This window comes from Pteropus vampyrus, unplaced genomic scaffold (genome assembly GCF_000151845.1).
Source record: "Pteropus vampyrus isolate Shadow unplaced genomic scaffold, Pvam_2.0 Scaffold214, whole genome shotgun sequence".
NCBI lineage: Eukaryota > Metazoa > Chordata > Mammalia > Chiroptera > Pteropodidae > Pteropus > Pteropus vampyrus.
Window position 1 is genome coordinate 78,562 of NW_011888995.1, and position 19,121 is coordinate 97,682.

Consider the following 19,121-nt stretch of genomic DNA (forward strand, 5'->3'; position numbering starts at 1 on the left):
CTCCAAGATTCAGGGGGCCGCGCGGCAAGGAACGTGGGTGGCCTTTCGGAACTGGGCGTGGCCCTGCGCTGACAGTGGCCGGGGAACCAGAACCCCTGTCCTACGACCGCCAGGAACTGACTTCTCCCACAGCCCGACAAGTCTGGAATGGCTTCCAGGAGCTTCCAGATGGGGACTCAGCCCAGTGACACCCGGATTTCAGGCTTCAGGGCCTTGAGCAGGGACCCCCAGCCACACCGAGCCTGTGCTTCTGGCTCGCAGAACTGTTCATGGGGTTCATACCGCAGTGATGGAAACCGGCAGAGGCTATGGGAGCACACGCCTGTGAACCCCGCTTCCTCTTGCACCATCAGAGGACCTGATCTTTGGGAAGGGAGGGGAGCTCTTCAGACTAAAAGCCACACAGCACCAAAGTTAGGAGCTTTTAGCAGATGCTGTCATGGGCTGAACTGTGTCCCCTAAAATTTATATGCAGAGTGTGATCTAATTTGGGGAGAGGGTCTTTGCAGAGGTGACCAAGTGAAGCTGAGCTCATTAGGATGGCTCTAACCCGGTCGGACACTGTCTCTATAGGAAGGAGAAGTCTGGACACAGGGACAGACACGCATAGAGGTGAAGTGAGGACTCGGGAGAAGACAGCCATGAACCAGCCAAGGACAGAGGCCTGGGGCAGATCCTCCCTCCGGCCTCCGAGGGCAGCAGCCCGTGACGCCTCGATCTCTCCCAAACGGAGACAATAAACTTCTGTCGATGAAGCCACTCCGTCTGTGGCACTCTGTTAGGCCAGCCCCAGGGACGACTACAGAGGCTCCCACCCGCCCGCATGTGTCCCCGTTCACAGGTGCTCCGTGGGGGCTGCTCATGGTGACCCGTGGGAGTCAGCTCTCCCAGCCCCATGTTCAGTGACCTGGACACCGGCCCTGGTGTGAGCACAGTAGTTACACCACTGAAATCAGCAGGCGCTACGAATCAGGGCTGCCCGCCTGCCGGGAGAGCCGGGGCTACCCCCTCCCCCCGCAGGCCCCCCGCCATGGGGCGAGGAGCCAGGAGCACAGGGCTCAGCGAGGTCTTTCACTGACCAGCCGTGTGGCTTGGGCAGACCGGGCGCCTTCTGACTCTGGACTCGAGTTGCTTAGTTCATGAAAGGAGGACCAGATGAACCGAATGGCCTCTTCTGTTCCCCGAAAGTCACTCATGTGGAGCCGGAACCCCAGGCGTAAAGCAAGGGCCTGGAGCGACGGATTTTGAAACAAAATCCGAGGGGGACGTGGTTTTTCACTTTTGAAGCGACATCGTTCGCTCTCCATCCTTCCCAGACCTCTCGCCCTCCCAACTCCCCCAGCTCCGCTCCTGGGTCACACCTCCGACCTTCCACTTCCCAGCTGGGTGACCCCGAGTGAGTCACTTAACCTCTCTGTGCCCCAGCTTCCTCACCAGAGAGGGCATATGCTCATGCTGACCTCAGAGGGCACGTAGCAAGGGCTGGACACGCGTCAGCGGACTAATCGCTGCTCTGATTATTGCTGCCATCGCTGCTGGAGTGAGCTTTGAACGTACCTGCCATTCTGGACTGGAAGATTCCACAGGTTGATAACGGCGGGTCGCTTTCGAAGCCTTTGATGCCGTTGCTCCGTCTGGGCAGACTGTAGGGGAAGTTCAGGTCTGGCCGGAAGTACTTCCCTAGAGCACGGACACACATCAGACGTCAGGTGCCCCGAGCCAGCGCGGGGTTCGCCCCATAACAGGCCCAAGGTCAAGGCCCGCATTAGAAGCCTGGCTGTCACCTAAGTTGCTTTCAACTGTGTTCTCCTCGGACGTGCCCTACGACGTGGAGTCACGTCGAGGAGAAAAAGCGCTCTTTGTGCACGGGTGACATCAAACACGGAAGACCTGGGTTTTGGCCCGGGGGTCCTGAGAATCTCTGTCCTCCCCCAACCCTTCCTGAAGATTCCTTCGTACGGGGTTCCTGAGTAAGAACTGTGCCTCCATGACTGGCTGAGCTCAACTTGATAAGACTCTCAGTCAGCATTAATTAATTAGGTGAAATTCGACCCATTCCCAAAGCCAAGCGTGTCATATTACCCACAGGGCAGAATGCAGCAGGCCAGGGAGGCCCCTGCACCTCACGAAACTCAGTCAGTGGCTGAGGCGAGCCTGGGATCGGCCTGGAGTCACAGGGAGTCCCCTCCCCCCTCTCCTCCAGTGGCTGCACTTGGAGTTTGACCCTGACCTCTAATCTGACCGTCTGGTGCAAACCCCAGCACACCAGACGCTGCTTGTGTGATCAGAGGCAAACGACTTAACCTCCCTTATCGGTGAAACGGGGGATGGGCAGTGTTGGGATGAGCGGCGAGGTAACGCCCAGAGCCCAGGTCCAGTCAGAGGGCAGAGACTGGCAGGTCCCATTCCATCAGCAAGTCATCGATTACCCTGCAGAGGTCACCAGGCCGCACCGGCCCTCACTTCCCCGCAGCTGCCTTTCCTGGGACCTGTTGACATCACGTGGCAGGACCTGAGCCTGCCACCCCAGCCCCCCGGCCTTTCACAGGTGCAGGGGGAGGCGGCTGGCTGTTTTGTACCCCTCACTTTTCAGCTTCCACGCACGATCTTTCCGAAAGCTCCCTCCTTGGAGATTCCCTTGGCAGAGACTTCGTCTGCACCATCAGCTTAAAGGCCTTCACTAAATGCTAAGCTCCTGGCTGAGTTCTCTGCGAGAGGGGGCGTTCGTTTTTCTCGGTTGCACCGTGTTCTTAAGGCATCTCTGGTCCAAGAGATGTCAACCTGCCCCATCTAGGTCTTCTGCCCTCAGGGACATTTACGGTCACTGTGAGAGGCAGAGAGCAGAGCTCAGAAGATGAGGGAATGAAATGGGGTGAGGTCAGGTTCTGACGGGAGTGGGGTCTGTAGAATAGGGGACCCCTGGGCCAGCACCGTGGGAGGTGGGGGCTGTACGAGGCTGTGGGTGCTTGGGCCACACGTGGGCAGAGGAGAGGCGAGCAGTGCCCCCAAATGCCTCACTGTCATTGATTCAATAGTGCAAACTGCAGACAAATGAGATGTCAGTTTCTTACTCTGTGAAAAGAGCCACCAACAGTTTCCTTTAAAAGGTGCCTTAAAATACGTCCCCTTCTAGGTGACTCGATGTTTTGTCTAGATGGCCACACTCTCCTCCTTGTACCCACCTCCTGTCCCACTGCTTCCTCCCCCAGACTTTGTGTGGCCATTTGACCGCGTTTCGTAGAGACCACCACAGCACCCCCTCCATGGGTTCTTGGAGGCATGCTGGGTCCTGATGTGGTCTGCTCAGAATTTTTCTGGTGCGTGCTGGTCATTTATGAATGGTTTCCTATCTGTTTCCCCCTTCGCTGGCTGCAGGGCTGCTGGGGGAATCCTAAAGAGCATGAATAGCCCAGCTACTGTGTGTGGATTTGATCACTATGCTCAAGCAATGCCTCCGTTTATGCGGTGGAGGCTTAGAAGCTGTGGCTTTCCACCGGGGGATGAGCAGGGGCCGGGCGGATGTGGGTGGGCAGTACAGAGACCGGCTTGCAGGTGCATCCTTTTCCCAAGCACCGTTCTTAGTTATTTGGCCTCCAGAGGAGCGCAGCAGGGCTAAGCAAGGGACGTGTTGAAGGATGCGTCCCCCGCCCAGTAGTGTAGACTGATCGCAGGGGAGTGACCTCTGCGGTGGAGACTGTCTCAGAGCGGTGGGGTTGTGACATGGGCTTGTGCCAGCAGCTGATCTGCCGAGCCGCGTGCGGGCTGCGGGAGCGAGCAGGACTGTCCACGCGTCACACCCGCGGGCCTGCTCTCTGCAGAAATCGCTGCTCAGCCTTCCCCGGAGCACTGGAGGCGAGAGGCTCAGGGACAACTCAGAGCACACACCGTCCGCCCGCGGCCGCCGGGACCCCGCGAGGCGGAGTCCGTCCCGGGTGGACCGGTCTGCGCGGGGCGGGCGGGGCGCCACCTACCGTCGGGGGTGCAGCACTGCTGCAGCCAGGACCGCCCGAACACCTGGTCCACTCGCTCCCCGTGGCGCACGACCAGCAGGCTCCTCCTCACGACGGCGGCCTGCGACAGCGGGAAGTCAGCGGGGGTCAGCGGCCGGCGTGGTGGGAACTGTGCCCGCAGTGAGCGGCGCGGCCCCTCGGGGGTCAACGCGCCACCGGACGGCCACGTCAGAGCCCTCGGGGAGCAGCTCCCAGCCCCCGGCCGTGGGGATGCAGCTGCTTCCCTGCCTTCCGCTGCGGCCGTCACTGTGACCAAGGAGGGCTAGGGAGGGCGGTGGAGTCGCTCACTTTCTTTTTACTTCCTGGGCACGAGAACATCACGCAGGAAACGAAAGAAACAGGGGTGCGTGAAGCAGAGCAGGACCGCCCCCCTCTCCCCTCCGCCAGGTCCCGATCCTGTCCTAGTCCCTGCCGGCTGCTGTGACAGGGCCCCACGGACCGGGGAACTTAGACACAGTGGACATTAGTTTCTCCCGGTTCTGGAGGCTGGAAGTCTCAGGGTGCCAGAGACCTGGGTGCCAGCACAGACAGGTGCCACCATCTCGCTGTGTCCTCACGGAGCAGGAGGGGCTCTGGGGTTCTGGGGGCCCCTTTGTAAGGGCCCTAAGCCCATGCCTGGGGGCTCAGGATGGAAGCGCCTCCCAAAGGCCCCGCCTCCCGACAGCACCGCCTCGGGCACTCAGACACTGCCTCACTGGAGGGCGCAGCTGTCCGGTCAGGGTGCAAACGCCACACCCAGGGCAGAGCCCCCGTGGGGAGGCTGCCTGGCCGCCTGCCGGGTCTGAGGGATGGTTGCACAGGGGTCGCCCACACTGACGCCAGCGGCCTCCCCGCCAGTGTGGGTGTGGCAACGTCCCCTCCTGCTCCTTGTCCCGACCTGACCTGTGCGTTGCAAGGACGTGCTCTGCTTACTGACCCTCACACCCCGCCAGTGCCCAGGGCTGAGGTTTGGGTTCGGGGCACATTCTTCCCCCCGGAAGAGCCCCCAACTTTGTCAACGGGAATATTAAGATGAGAGACAAGTCCAAGGGTGATGGCTGAGCCCAGTGTCCACGGAACAACAGGCAGCCTTGACTCCCCAGTCCTGAGGTGCCCTACGTGTTTCCCGGGCTACTGTCACCAAGTACCACCCGCTGGGCAGCTGACAAGGGAAGAAATTAACCCTCTTACAGCTCCAGAGGCCAGACATTCACTCCCTCTGAGATTGAGGACCCCACAGTGCCCAGGACAACCCCAACGACCGAGGCGATACAGCCCCAAACGTCTTTAGTGCTGGGGCTGAGGAGCCCTGGTCCCCCTAAGCTACTGTCAGGGCCCCCGACCCATTTCTCCGTGTGGCGGAGGGTCCTTCCTGCCTCTTCCAGCTCCTGGTAGCCACAGCGATCTTTGGCTGCTGGTCACGTTGCTCCGACCGCCGCCCCATGCCTCCTCCCTGTGTATCGACTCCCCTCGGTTCCCCTCGTGATTAGATCTAGGGCCTGCGGGATAGTCCAGAACGCTCCTCCATCAAGACCCTTCCCTCGGCCCCCCACGCGAAGGCCCCTATTCCTTATAAAGTGACGTACGCTGTGCTGAGGGTCAGGACCTCCTCTCTCTGGGCCATTTTTCAGCCCCCTACACATCTGTTCTGCCAAACGTGATGCCTGGTGTTTGTTCCTGCCATGTGAGGGTGGACTCACCCTGGGTGAGGAGGGTGTTCGTGCACTTAAAGCACCAGTGAGCGCAGACACAGGCTGAGCTGCAGGCTAAGCCGTCATTCCAGGTCCCCCACCTCCGTCCACCTGGAAGGCGGGGCCCGGCCTCAGGGAGATCCCCACTCACGCCTGCTCTCCTGCTCTCCACCTAGGGGGTGAGTCCAGCCTCCGCTGGCTGTGCCGTCTGGAGCCTGGGCAGTCTGGGGGTGTGGGGTGCGGGGACAAGCCGCACAGCCACCCCGACAAGGCTGCGCCTACACAGACAACATAGCGGTGGAGCCGCTGAGCTGCTCCACAGGAAAGGGACCGTCACCTGCAGGGCCTGTATGCTGCCCATACTCCTGGGCCTCTGCGGAGGGTGAAGTTCGCCGTTGCGCCTGCTGCCGGCTTCGCCGTCCTTCCTGGAGTTCGGGTCCACGGTCAGACTGAAGGTGTACGTCCTGCGGGAGAGGAAACGCGATGCCGAGTCACAATGAGAGCGGGGACACCAGCCCCGCACATGCTCCCGAGTGCACAGGACAGGGCGGGCCGGTCGGGTCACGGCGAGGTGAGTTATGCGAGCTCGGCACTCAGCACGGAACAAACCCCGAGAAAATGGTGGTTGTTTGTCACCCACGTCACGCCCCAAAATGATGGCCGAACCGTGTCCCCCAGAATTCGCACCTTCGAGCCCTGACCCCCAGGACCTCCAAGTGCGGCCGCATTTGAAGATGTGGGTCTTTAAAGAGGTGAATAAGGTAAAATGAGGTCACCGGGTGGACCCCAATCCAGTGTGACAGGTGTCCTTATGAGAAGAGGAGATTAGGACACAGACACACAAGAGGAACGGCCGTGTGAGGACGCAGGGTCTGCACGCCAAGGACGGGGGCCTCGGGAGAAACCGGCCCGCCCACACCCGGATCTCGGCCTCCGGCCTCCGGGCCCTGAGAGAATGGATCTCAGCGGTGTCCTTGTCATAGCGGCTGAGCCGGCTAACACGGCATTCTCCTAGGGTCACCTTCTAAAGGAGCCAAAGGTGGAGGCAGACGCGGTTGGGGTGCAGGACCGAACAGGCACCCCGAGAGCTAGTCTTTTGGGCAGCTAGTCTTGCAAACACACAGGAAAGGGGCCGGTGCTCTAGCAGGAGGCAGGGAGGGAACTGCTACTTGTCCAGCTGCCACCTGTCCAGCTGCCACCTGTCCAGCTGCCACCTGTCCAGCAAGTCAAGACAGGTGCCTGGGGCGAGCAGGTGTTCGGGAGCTATGGGATGATTCGAGGAAAGGTCACGGAACCCGTGGGAACTGTGGGACACCAGGGGAGGGGTGAGGGCACCCCACAAGCCTGCCTGGCAGGTGTGGGGGACAGGGCATGGGCGGAGGAGGAGACAAACCAGGAGCGGAGCCCGTGGCTGCACATCCTCTCGGAGCAGCAAACGCCCGGTTCTCCAGGGGAAAATCCATTTCGTTAAAGGACAGTTCATCTTTATAAACGCGATTTAAAACAATCTACAGTCGGGTCAGAGAAACAGTGCAGTAGCTGGAGAGGAAAATGGGAGAAAGGAATCGTGCTTGACTTTGTTCTGAAGATAACAGCTCGTTTATTTGCTGGTGGGAACGAGCGGGCAGGTCTCAGAACGGTCAGCGACGTCTGCGAGGTGTCCTGGAGGGCTGCCCAGGAGGGACGGGGTGCAGGCACCGCGGGGGCGGGGGGAGGTGGGCGCTCCGGCCTAGGAATTCGAACCACACGCTGCAATCTGACATGCGGGAGAGGCAGGGGCTGCCGGCGGGTGGCATGGTGGCCGTGGTGGCTGGTGGACACGCTTCTGACTCTTCAGCTAAGCACGCCGTGAATGGTCTCCCGGTTAAATGAAAAAGTCAGATGCAAATCAACTGGCGGGCAGCCGTGCCTGAGGGCTGGCTGTCCAGGACGCCCAGGCCGCCGCCGGTCAGATCTAGGAGGGCGGCTGGTCACGGAGCATCGCCTCCGTCACTGTTCTCCGGAGAGCATCGCTCTCGTCCGGCTGTTTGCGCTGCAAGGCTCTCCATGGCTTTTCCACACGGAAACCTTGACTCCTAAGCACGCGATCGCCGTTGGCAAAGCCGGACCTCGGTCTCTGCGTGGGCCCCTTTCTATGCTTTCGAAATGCCCCGCAGTCCAGAAATCAGACATGCAGGCATTTCAACTGCCTATGTTCTAAAGTCCCGCTCTGGTTTTCTGCTTAGCCCTTGGCTTTGCCAGGAATTTATTTCCGGGTAAGATGGGAGGTCACGTAAATAAAACGCCACGTGTTCCACACCTGTTCCTTTCCGTGGCAGATGCGCTGCTCGACGTAAACCCCCAACACGCCAGGCTCCTGCTCCGGCACGTGCTCTGGTCCACGGATCTGCCTAACTCCCCTCCCCTCCGGCCAGCCCCGTGCCCCAGATGCGTGGCATGTTTTAGCGCCTGGTTATAAACGTTCAAGAGAGGAGGCCGGTCTCTCCTCTCGTTTTGTTGTTTGAAGTTGTCTCGACTCTTCTCCAGACAAACTTTTCAGTCATTCGCTGACGTTCCAGCAAACGATCCCACCGAGTTTTTTCCCGGGACGTCCATTCGACCTGGAAATGACTCCGAAAGGCCTTGTGGTCCCATGATTCGTCTTTCTTGATCACGGACTTGGCGTGTTTCTGCTTATTCAGCCCGTTTGTAAATGTTCGTATTTCTCTCATGGAAGCTTCAAGACCCCAAATTCTCATTAAACCGACAGCTCCCCAAGCCCCCATCCGAAACAAGGTCGGGGGCATCTCAGGGGCGTTTGTCCTGCCTGTCCGCCGCCCGCAGCCTCGGGTCACCTGCTTTCACCGCCACAGTCACTCCCCCGGACCGTTCATCGCCTGCCTGGTGTTTTGATTTAGTTACCGCGTTTCTAAAAATGTCTGCAAGTGGCGTCTTCTCCTCGTGTGTCCTTGTGGCCCCGTCTTCAGCCATACACTCCTGTGGGCGGGCACGGGCCAGGCAGATCCTCTCTGCCCAGGGGATGGCGAGCTTCGCGGATCGTGAGCCGACACGAACCCTGACATGGTTTACGAGCCACTGACAGCGCCCTCCTCAAGCCGACACGCGCTCGGGGGCAGAGATGCTGCAGGCAGAGCCTACGCTGGCACAGGAAGTGTCAGCTTCCTCTCCCCGAGGCAGCGGGGACAACCACGCCCGCCACCGCTCAGTGCAGGTGGCCTCGTTATCTGTAAGTGACATCTGTGAAGTGCATAGTGAGAGACAAAATGGACGTTTTTGGGGAGCTAGTCTTTGGCATGAAATACAATCAAAAATTCGGGTGGGAACGCCGGCCTTGAGAGGAGAAAGGAGAGAACTTAGCATCTTAACGTTTCTGTTTTTCTCTTTAACGTAAGAGTAACGCTTCGTGGTTACACAGGAACAGCCGTGTTTAAATTCTCCTCGGCTTTTAGACACAGGGCTGCAGTCTGTGGGGCTGTGTGGACGATGCCCCTTAGTCTGCTAAGGCCGCCACAACAAGGCGCTCCGGGCTGGGTGCTTTAAGCAAAGGGAAGGCATCGCCTCAGGCCGGAGGCGGCAGGGCCGGGACCCAGTGTGCGCAGGGCCGGCTCTGCCCAGCGCCTCTCCTCTGGGCTTCGAAGTAGCCCTCCTCTCCCTGTGTCCTGTCCTTGGACGGATGTCCTTCTGTGTGTCTGTGTCCTTTTCCCCTCTTCTTTCCCATAAAGACACCAGCCAGATGGGACTAGGGCCCACCCCGACAGCCGCGTTTTAACGAAATCACCTCTGCAGAGGCCTGCCTCCAACTGCAGCCACATTCAAGGCGCCGGGGGTCAGGGCTTCGCTGTACGAACTTGCGGGGGACATGACTCAGTCCGGAACGGCACTGTCCCTCCATCTGAGCTGCTGGCCACCAGCCCCGTCTGTGCTTCTGGAAAGTTGCTGGTTGCACGGAGTCAGCGTTGGGCACCGCCTCTGGGCTGGAGGGTGACAAAAAGCCGTCTAAGCTCTGCCACGCGGGCTCCTCGGCTTCGGTTCTGCGGTCACGCTGTGTCCGTCCTTCTGCGTGGAGGGCTGTGAACCGCTGAGATCCGAGAGCCACCGCACTCTGATCCCCTCTGAGCCTCCGCTTCACAGAGATGGGACGAGCCCCCCGCTGCTTCCAGCCCGTGCGGGCGCCTCCCCGTCCGCCTCGCCCGCGCTCGCAGCCGGTCCCAACAGCTGCGCACGGCGACTCCCTGTAAAAACCGCGTATGCGTGTGCAGCTGCGTGCTGTGCGACACACGTACGTGTTATGATCATGTAAATAACACAAAATTATGCAACAAAATAGAAATTCGTGATTGCATTACTAATGATTATATATGGGGCATAAAATCAGAAAGTATCTATTTCATATATGCATCGATATGCTATGTATACATGTGATACGGAAATTACTGGTTCTGCTGCTCCGGTTAAACCTCTGATGACACTGAATTTGGTGTCAGGCGTGGGATGCTATCACGTGCTGGGGAAAAGCAGAAACTGTCCTCGGCAGGCAGAACCTGCCCGCGAGGCAGTCGGTTATGCAGCCAAGGACACGGCCGCGCAAGGCGTCCAGGCCGTGGACCGATGTCTTCCTGTTGCTTGCAGTAAAATGTGCGAGGAGAGAGAAATGGAGGGAGAATCGTTAAACAGAAGGAACCCGTACTTGACAATTTCGAGGATCCGTGGCCTCTCCAGACGATGCTAAAGATGCTAAAATTAAGAAATTGCAGCTGAACATGAAGAAGCCACCAGGAGTCCTACGGCTCTGAGGACATGAATTCTGCCAACAACCATGTAGCCTGAGAGAGGACCCCAGCCTCATGGAAGCCCCGGACCCAGCCGAACCTGCTTGCAGCCTTGGGAAACCCTGAGCTACGCCTCGCCCAGACTCCCGACCCAGGAAAACTATGCGATACTCTGCGCATATGGTTTTTAGCTGTTAAGGTCATCTGATAAATAGCAATAGAAAACTAAGAATGACCCTTTGGACTTTACAGTTTACACAATGGGCAGAAGGATAAATAAAACCTAGCTTAGGACCTCTAATTCTAATTTATTATGTCCATAATAAGAGACTGTGTGGTATTTTGCAGCCGTTTTGGGATGACGACCTCAGAAGCTGTAGAGAGTAATTCGTGTGCTCCGAGAGCCGTCAGCACGAAACCACGCGTCAGCCCGACGCTTCCTGTCTACCTGCAGGGATCACGTGACCAGCACGGGGAAGGCAGTTTTTACCGACGATGGGATGGTCCAGAGCGAGCAGAACTGTGACCACCGTTTTCAGATGGGTGCTCTCGGACCCTCCGGGGAGACGTGTGGGCTACCGCTAGAGGCGACACTCACCTATGCTTAACCCACGTGTCACACTCTCTGGCGCGTTCCATGTAGTTCTCTGGCAGGAAGCCTCTGCAGCCAGTCCGCTGTGAGATGCCGATCACCCAGCCCTCGCTGGCTTCCTCCTGCTGACAGGGGTCCACGAAGATGTAGTCACCGGGGCTGAGGGGCAGCTCGTCCACGTTCTGGGGCTTGTACTGGAATAAAGCCCTCAGCGTCTGGAAAAGAAGCAGCTGTTTTCACGTCTCAAGCGAGGACATCGGGTGGAAGAGACGGCAACAGGATTTATGTCACCTCTGCCTCGTGCTTTCAGAATCCCCAGTGGGCTGTGTCTCCAGGACGGGGCCCAGGCCCGTCTGATGGTACTGAAGGACACGACAAGGTGCAGCCTAGGCTTCTCTGGACAATTTAGAAATAAATTTTGGTGTCTTTTATTATCTATGTATCATTTTTCTACCTATCTATCATCTATTTCTATCTATCTCTATCTCTATTATCTATCTATCTATCTATCTATCTATCTATCTATCTATCTATCTATCTACCTATCTATCTATCATCATCTATCTCTATCTATCATCTATTATCTATCTATCATCTATTATCTATCTATCTATCAATCATCTATTATCTATCTATCTATCTATCAATCATCATCTATCTCTATCTATCATCTATTATCTATCTATCTATCATCTCTCTCTTTCTCTATGAATTCAGAGGGAGATAACCTAAGGCTTTACCCACATCATTATTTAAACAAATTAATAAGCAACATGATGTATTCATAAATCCTTGCAATAGTCCACTTTTATTATGAGAAATCTTTCCATTTTTAAAAAATTTCCACGTGTCTGCAACTTACATATATAAAGAATGCTAGCTCCAGATTGCACAGACAAGGGCGTGGTTTTAGAGAAAGAATCAAGCTCTTCTCTCTACTAGAATACCTCGAGTGAGGGCTGCCCCATAGAGGGGCGGGCAGCCGTCCATCGGCTCCGGGAGGACGCAGCCCACCCACCTGGTAGTGCACGAAGCGCATGTCCCTGGAGTAGAGCGCTGCGGCCCACTGGCAGCTGTGATCGGGCTGCAGGGCTTGGGCCAGCTGCTCCAGCGTCCTCTGGTGGTGGGGGTAGAACTTGTGGGCCAGCGTCAGGTGCAGCTGCTTGGTGCAGGGCTTCACGGTGCAGTCTGCGGGCCCAGGGAGACATGGGGCGGCTGACTTTACCCGCTGTCAGCACTGCACGCCCAGGCGGCCGCACCCCAGGCCTGGCCGCACGAACCTTCACGCACGGAGCCCCCACCTCTGTCACTGTGCCCCCTCTGCACTGCGGCTTTCTCGGCCAGGCAAGGACACCGCCCACTCTGTGCCGTCTCTGAGTCACCCTCGTAAGGGGGATCCTGGGCACAGGATGTAGGAAGAGGAGGGCACGGAGGTGTGGGACGGTGGGGTTCGGGCCTATCAGCTTGCAAGCTGGCTGCCCAAGTAGTTGGTCAACACGTAGGGAGCAGACAGCTTCCCCCTTGTGCCCGGGGGTGTGCGTGGTGCTCGGCGGCCTGGGCTGGTGGGGGCACCTTCCAGGTCGGGGACTGAGAGTCTCAGGGAGCAAAGGCCAGAGGCAAAGCAGCCCCATCAAACACGACAGCCTCTGACCCTCGGCATGCTCTGGGGGAGCAGGAGCCAGGGAGCGGCCAGCCACGTATTCCTGGGGGTCTCGGCCCTCGTGGCACCCCCTGCTTCCCATTCCAGGGCTCTCGGGCTGGCCGGGGTCTGGCTTCAATTGGGCCACAAAGTAGATAATGTTCTGGGGAGGCAGTGACCGACAGGCATGGCTCAGAGCTCGATATCCGGTTGACCGGCTTGGACGTGGTCTGCCTCTTTGGGCCGGGCCCCCAGGGCCGACTCAGCTTCTGTTCAGACATTAGCAACAAAGATGATGGCTACCCCCTGGGGCTGGACACCAGTCTCCGAACTCGCGGTCCCCAGGAGACTTCAGTAAACACCAGCCACCTGCCACCTCTCCCACAGAGTGCCTGCCGACAAGTGGGACCCGTCCTCCCCTGAGACATGCCGGGCGCTGCAGGCCCTTCCTGGGACGCAGCTCGGCGGCCCCACCGACGCTCCCCACTCCATGTGAGACACTGTGGAGCAAGAGGGCGGGGGGGGGGCGGGGAGTTCCTTCTCTTAGGCGGGGAGTTCCTTCTCTTAGGTGTCTCAGAGGTGGGGGCAGGGTGGCCCTGCCACGTGTCAGCTGTGGCCTGAAAAAGACCGTCTCTGTCATCAGCGAGTCACGCCCGACTTCTGAATGGGCCCTTGTCTCTTCTTCTGCCCACGGCCTCGTTCCCACGGGGACATCTCACTGGGGAGGGACACTCTTGCCCTGAGAGGGACCCAGGACACTTGGGAGCTGTGGCTGGCCCCTCCTATGCCCTCGGGGTCGGGCCCAGGGCCCGGGGCAGCAGAGGGCAGCAGAGGGCGGCGCAGAGCCTGGTCAAGCTCTGAGCTGCTCCCTCGGGCCCTGTGGCCAGCTGGTACGCGACCCGGACCACGAGGCCCGAGGCAGAGCTAGACTCCCGGCCCGGGTCAAGCACCCACAGTCAGGGACTGTGTCACAAATGCCACAAACTGAGTGGCTTAAGAGACGGGAATTCGTTCCCTCAAGGTTCTGGGGAGTGATGTCCAAGGTCAAGTGCCACGGGCCAGCGCCTGGGGCTCCCGGGGAGGGGCCGTGCTGCTGCTTCCTGCCACTGGGGCCCCCGCGTTGCTTGGCTTGTGGCCACGGCCTCCGCCTTCACGTGGCCTCATCCTCGTGTCTCTGCGTCCTCCCTTCTTACGAGGATGCCAGCCATCGGGTTTGGGGCCCACCTACCCCAGCGTGCCCTCATCGTAACTAATTACATCTGCAAAGACCCTATTTCCAAAGAGTCCTTTTCTGAGATTGCGAATTCTAGGGGGCACTGTTCAGCCCAGGACGGTGATCTCGGGCAGGCACCTTACCCTTCACGGCCTCAGCCTCTCTATTTTTAAAACGGGGCCACGAGACCCGCTTTTGGGGGGCTTGTGAAGGGCGAGTGCCGGGCTCTGAGGTAAGAGGCTGACACACTGTATCGGAACCACAAAGGCCACTTTGTTCTTTCAGAGGCAGGAGATTAAAGAGCTATCATTTGAATTCACTTTTACATGAAGGAGACTAACCCGCAGAGACACGGGGTACGTTTATAATAACTCAGCAAGTACGACCCCCAGACTCCATGAGCCAGCCGCCCAGGAGGGATCTGGGATTCATGGATTTATTTACGGGGCCGGGAGCGGGGCGGGCCACAGGGACGCCTGCAGAGGGCGCTGGGGGCCCGAGGTCAGAGTCAGCGAGTGCATCCAGGACACTGAGCAGCCTCTGAGTGCCAGGGACCATGGGACGCTCCGCAGAGCAGGCGGCATCGTTGGAAGAGCAAGAGCCTTGCCATTTTGCAGAGGACAGATGGCTCAGGGAGGTGAGGCGGCATGAGTAAGGCACCCTGCTCCCCAGAGGTGCAGGGAAAAGTCCCATCTTCGGACGTCAAGTCCAGGATTCTTCCCACTGACCCCAGCTGGCCTCAGCCTCCAGACCAGGGCTGGCGTTTGGAGAAAAGGGAATTTTGCTGATTTTTAAAAATGAGTCGAAATATTTTTCCCCGAAAAGGTCAAGGAGAGAAAGCTGAGTTCCTATCTAAAAAATGAAAATAAACCAGCTCACACCTGTGTTTTACACACAGCACTGACCTGGTGAGGACAGGTGCCGCGTGGGCATGGGACCGGGGAGGGTCGCACCAGCCTACTGTCCCCGTCATCCCATAGCCAAAAATGTCCCCACCTGGGACCGTTTCCCAGGCAGCTGGAAAGAGGCAGGTGTTTGGAGAGTCCTTGGCCGCAAATGCGAGCCAGCGGGTCCCACTTAGGGAGGGACGGTGCTGGCTCTCGCAACCCGTTTGCTTCCCTGTTAGTGACGCCTGGTTCCTGAGCCTCTAGTATGTTGTGCAGCCTCCGGGGAAGCCCAGGTCAAAGTGGCCGACCAGAAAGGAAGAAGCGGGGGGCGGAGGAGGCCGGGGGGGGGCGCATGCACCCCAGAGCCCCGCCCAGCCAGCTGTCTGGCCATCACCGACCGAGGGACAGCGGTGCTGCTGCCTTGGGACCCACCTCGTGTTCAAGCCCTGGACACAAAGGGTCACTTTCTGTAACCGCGCCCTGCGTGTGGCACGGGCTGGGGCCGCCTACCTGCTAAGACAGCCGCTTCCGTGGCGAATGTCATGGCGAATTCGCGGATGACATCGGCAGGGCTGTCACTCACGAAGAAGCCCAGGTAGCTGATGGAAGAGTGGAGGGCCAGAGGGACCGTCAAGGGGAAGGAGCCCAGCACCCTGTCCCCAGCCCTCTTGAGAGCCTCGTAGAGACATTCCACCTTCTGGTCTTCGCACTAAGGGGAGAGAAACGGCGGGCGGGCGTTGCTGTTGGTGCAGGTCACACAACGCAGCGACGCTAATTCTGAACAGCGTTTTAATTTTCAGTCCGGTCGTCATAATATCTGCTTTCGTGTCAACTTTGCAAACGGTCCTTTGGGGCCCAAGGGCGCTCAGGCCCAGGGCGAGGGTTATTTCGTCCCGTTCTGACGTCCCAAAGGTTTGAGGCATGAGACGCAGAGGGCGGTTCCTCTGGGATGGCGGCCCCGGCCCCACGTGGCAGTGGCTCCGTTTATATTTTTACGCCCATTAACGTAACCGATCAAAGCCGTGTGGCCTCGTGTGTGGGGTTGCGGCTCTTCCTGTGCCCGGTCCTCGGTAAGAGACCTCTAGGAAGCAGGCTTCAGGTGACCGTCCTTCTGGTCTAGGATACCTCTCAGCGCTCTGGCTGGACACCCCTGTCACTAGACTCCGGCCCTCACTCCCGTCGTGTTGATGCCCGGAGCCGGCACCCTCTCCACTCGGGGCCCAGGGCCGTGAATCCCCAGGCAGCCATGTATGCTGCTCAGAGCCCGTGGCAAGGCGGGTAGCAGCCTGCGCCCCGGCTGCTGACCTGCAGGCCCGGCCACAGGCCACACTCTCATGGTGACTGAGCTGGGCCTCGCCCCTGAGGGGGTCTTGGCTCTCGGATTCTCCGGGGAGCAGGGCACTGTGGGCGAGGCCCCGCGGCCTGGTCCCAGCCCCTCCCCCCACCACAGGTGTCCGGCCTACGAGTCCAAAGCCTCTGAGCGCCCTTCCCTCCCCTTCACTCTTCACAGGCGTTTCTCCCGAAGAATCCTCTGCAGGACCCCGAACCTACACAGACTCCTGCTTGTCTCCCCGCTGCCCCCTCCACCCCGTTCGCGGCACACCTGTCCGACCCCTCTTCCTAGTGCGCACCCCACAGGGCCCCGCCCCCCCCCGCCCCACGGTGGCGCCCCAGCCCAGTCACCTGGAGAGTTCACTGCCGAGGAGCGTCAGGGTTTACAGGTCTGGGGGGGCTGGGCCCGCCCGCTCCAGCCTCCTCTGGCGGGAGCCACCGAGGAAGTGGCGTCTGTCCCTCCCTTCCCATTCTCACACTTCCGTCTCCTTTGAGCAGCCCAGGCCGTTCTCACCTTCCCCAAGTCCCTGTGGAGCTGCCTGTGTCACCATGTTCTAAGTCAGGCTGGTCCCCAAGGCGGGAAACGTCCCGCGTTTGTGACGGGCCAGCAGCCAGCCACCCGTTCCTCAGTCACCCGGCACACATTGCTGAAGCACCCTCTGTCCAGGCGCTGTGTTGCTCACTAGAGGTGCACACGTGAGTGGAGCACCCACCTTCCCTGACAGGTTCAGTCAGTGAGGGATGCACAGCTGCGCCGGACATATTGTCAAAAAACAGGGAAAGCGCCACTAAAGATGTCAACAAAAGGAGGCGGGAGCACAAAGGGCAGCCACCCCGCCCGCCTGGGAAGCGGGGGACACTTAAAAAAGGGAGAGATAAATGAGACGGGTCCCGGAGGGTGACTAGGAGCTGAGCAGACGAAGGCGAGGAGGGAGGTCAAGGACCCCTCACGCGACGAGGCCGACGAGGCCAGCTAGCCCCGCAGCCGCGGACTGCCCTGCAGAAGTAAATCGCGTGGTTGCCGGGTCTGTCTCGTCACTGGCTGGTCACCACCGTCCTCGTCAGCCGCCTTGCCGACGGCGTTAAAGGCACGCCGGGCGCAGTCACCGTGAAGAAGTCGCAGAGCGTGATGTGGGGGACGCGGGGCGCACTCACCGTGAAGAAGTCGCAGAGCGTGATGTGGGGGACGCGGGGCGCACTCACCGTGAAGAAGTCGCAGAGCGTGATGTGGGGAAAAACCTCGTGGGCTCTGTTCTTCGTGCACTGTCGTTTGCTCTCTCTCCAGAACTCCTGAAGCTTTTCCAGCAGGGGCCCCGTGGGACACAGGAAAAGGGCATACTCCTGGGGGATGGGGTCGTCTAGAGAAGGGTCATCGCAATGACAATGCAGCCTGCAACAGAGAACAGGCCGCTTTCACCGGGCGTCCTGACAACAGATTCTTCCCTCCTGGGGGACAGGTGTGACGATAGCAACTCAGAATAACAGGCCGGGCTGAGCAAGCGAGGGACACACGTCATGTAAATCGGCCCCCAGAAGCCTCTCGGGTGAGACGCACCGGGCGAGTGGCTTCGTGTGGCCACAGAGCAGGTCGGTGCCCACTCAGGACTCAGACCCAGGTTAGTCCGGTGCCCAGGCCAAAGAACGAGAAAATGAGGAGGAGGAAGGTGGCGGTGAGACTCGCAGCCGGGTCTCAGTGACCTTTGTGGTCCAGCCACCTCCTGAGTGTTGAAAAAATTTCGTGGAAAAAAATTCACGCTTTAATTGGACCTCAAACTTCAAATCAAATGTGAGAATAAAACCCACAAAGAACGAGACAAAATTTAGGAGGCTCTCATATTTTTTTTCAGTTCAGAAAGTTATTTTAAATATAAGGGAAAGTGATATACGACCCCAAATTCAAGTTCATTCTCACTAATAATGAAAATGAGAATTAAAACAACCACTTTTCTCATCTGTCGCATGAACGAAATGTTTTTCAAAGGATAAGAGTTACACTCGATGGTGTCAAAGCTGCAGCAAGACTTATGGATAAACCCGGGCAATCTTTACAAAAAGCCATTTGCCAGCTCGCGTCGAGAGCCTTAAAATTCACAGTCCGTTTGAACTAACAATTCTACTTCCAGAAATATAACCAAAGGAAGAAGCAAAAGGTGTAGGTAAAACTGCATGCAAAAAAAGATTTATTGTAGGATTATTTATAATAGGAAAGAAGGAAAAATGAGATAAAAGATAGCAAATTTACTTGGTTTTGAAGAATTTCTAATGACTCAGGAAAGTGCTCGTGAGATAATATTGTTTGAAAGCAGCAGAAACCACATAGGAAAACCTTAGTTACATGCGAATCCATTCTCCCGATAATGCAGAAAAGAGCAGTAGAGGAAGGTGCCCCCCCATCCTGCCCCCCACCCCCCGCTTCCTCCTGACATTCAAATAACGATCTCGTAGACAGCACTTGTGAGTTTTCTAGAAATCATAAGCCAACGAGTGCCCCGTGTGGACACACACACGCGGCTGACCTCGGGGCTGTGTGACGCCCTGTCATGCACACACATGTACCACCCACCACACCGGTGTGCACTGAAACCACTTTCTTCTCTAACACTATAATGAAGATTTTTTTTTAGGCCTTTTGTGTCTCTCCAACCTGCCTGGGCGGGTGGCCTCACACACTTCCGGTGTTGACAGACACCCCAGATTGCCAGTGACCATCCCTTCCCTCCTCACCCACGTAGGAAGGGACCTGTTTTGGCGTCTCAACTAGACCTCCCAGTTATCAGGGAAATCGGGCCACTCTTGGCCGAGTCTAGGGGACCCTGCTGTCGCCCCGTTCCTTGGTGGGACTTCTGGTCTCCTTGGCTGAGTCCTAACTAAGCCCTCGCGGGGTGGGCTCGGCTTCTGATGCAGACTGGCCACGACTTGGAGCCGGCCTAGCCCAGGGGCCCTGCTGTCTCTTCTGTCCTGCACGCTCCGCAATCGGCCTCGAGTCCTGGAAGACGCAGGGCGTCCCCC

At 58.3% G+C, this 19,121-nt stretch overlaps 1 protein-coding gene across 1 annotated transcript in view; it reads right to left on the bottom strand.

The window, feature by feature from the left end:
* The window catches only part of UBASH3A (ubiquitin associated and SH3 domain containing A), a 31,206-nt gene that overhangs the window by 8,434 nt on the left and 3,651 nt on the right, over positions 1-19,121 (bottom strand). Inside the window, exons 2-8 of the mRNA XM_023538195.1 lie at positions 17,316-17,502; positions 15,291-15,489; positions 12,060-12,229; positions 11,048-11,256; positions 6,018-6,144; positions 3,972-4,071; positions 1,558-1,680 (exon numbers count right to left, since the gene is read on the bottom strand). Of these exons, the coding sequence (XP_023393963.1) occupies positions 1,558-1,680; positions 3,972-4,071; positions 6,018-6,144; positions 11,048-11,256; positions 12,060-12,229; positions 15,291-15,489; positions 17,316-17,502 (1,115 nt within the window). The remainder of the gene's footprint in view (positions 1-1,557; positions 1,681-3,971; positions 4,072-6,017; positions 6,145-11,047; positions 11,257-12,059; positions 12,230-15,290; positions 15,490-17,315; positions 17,503-19,121) is intronic.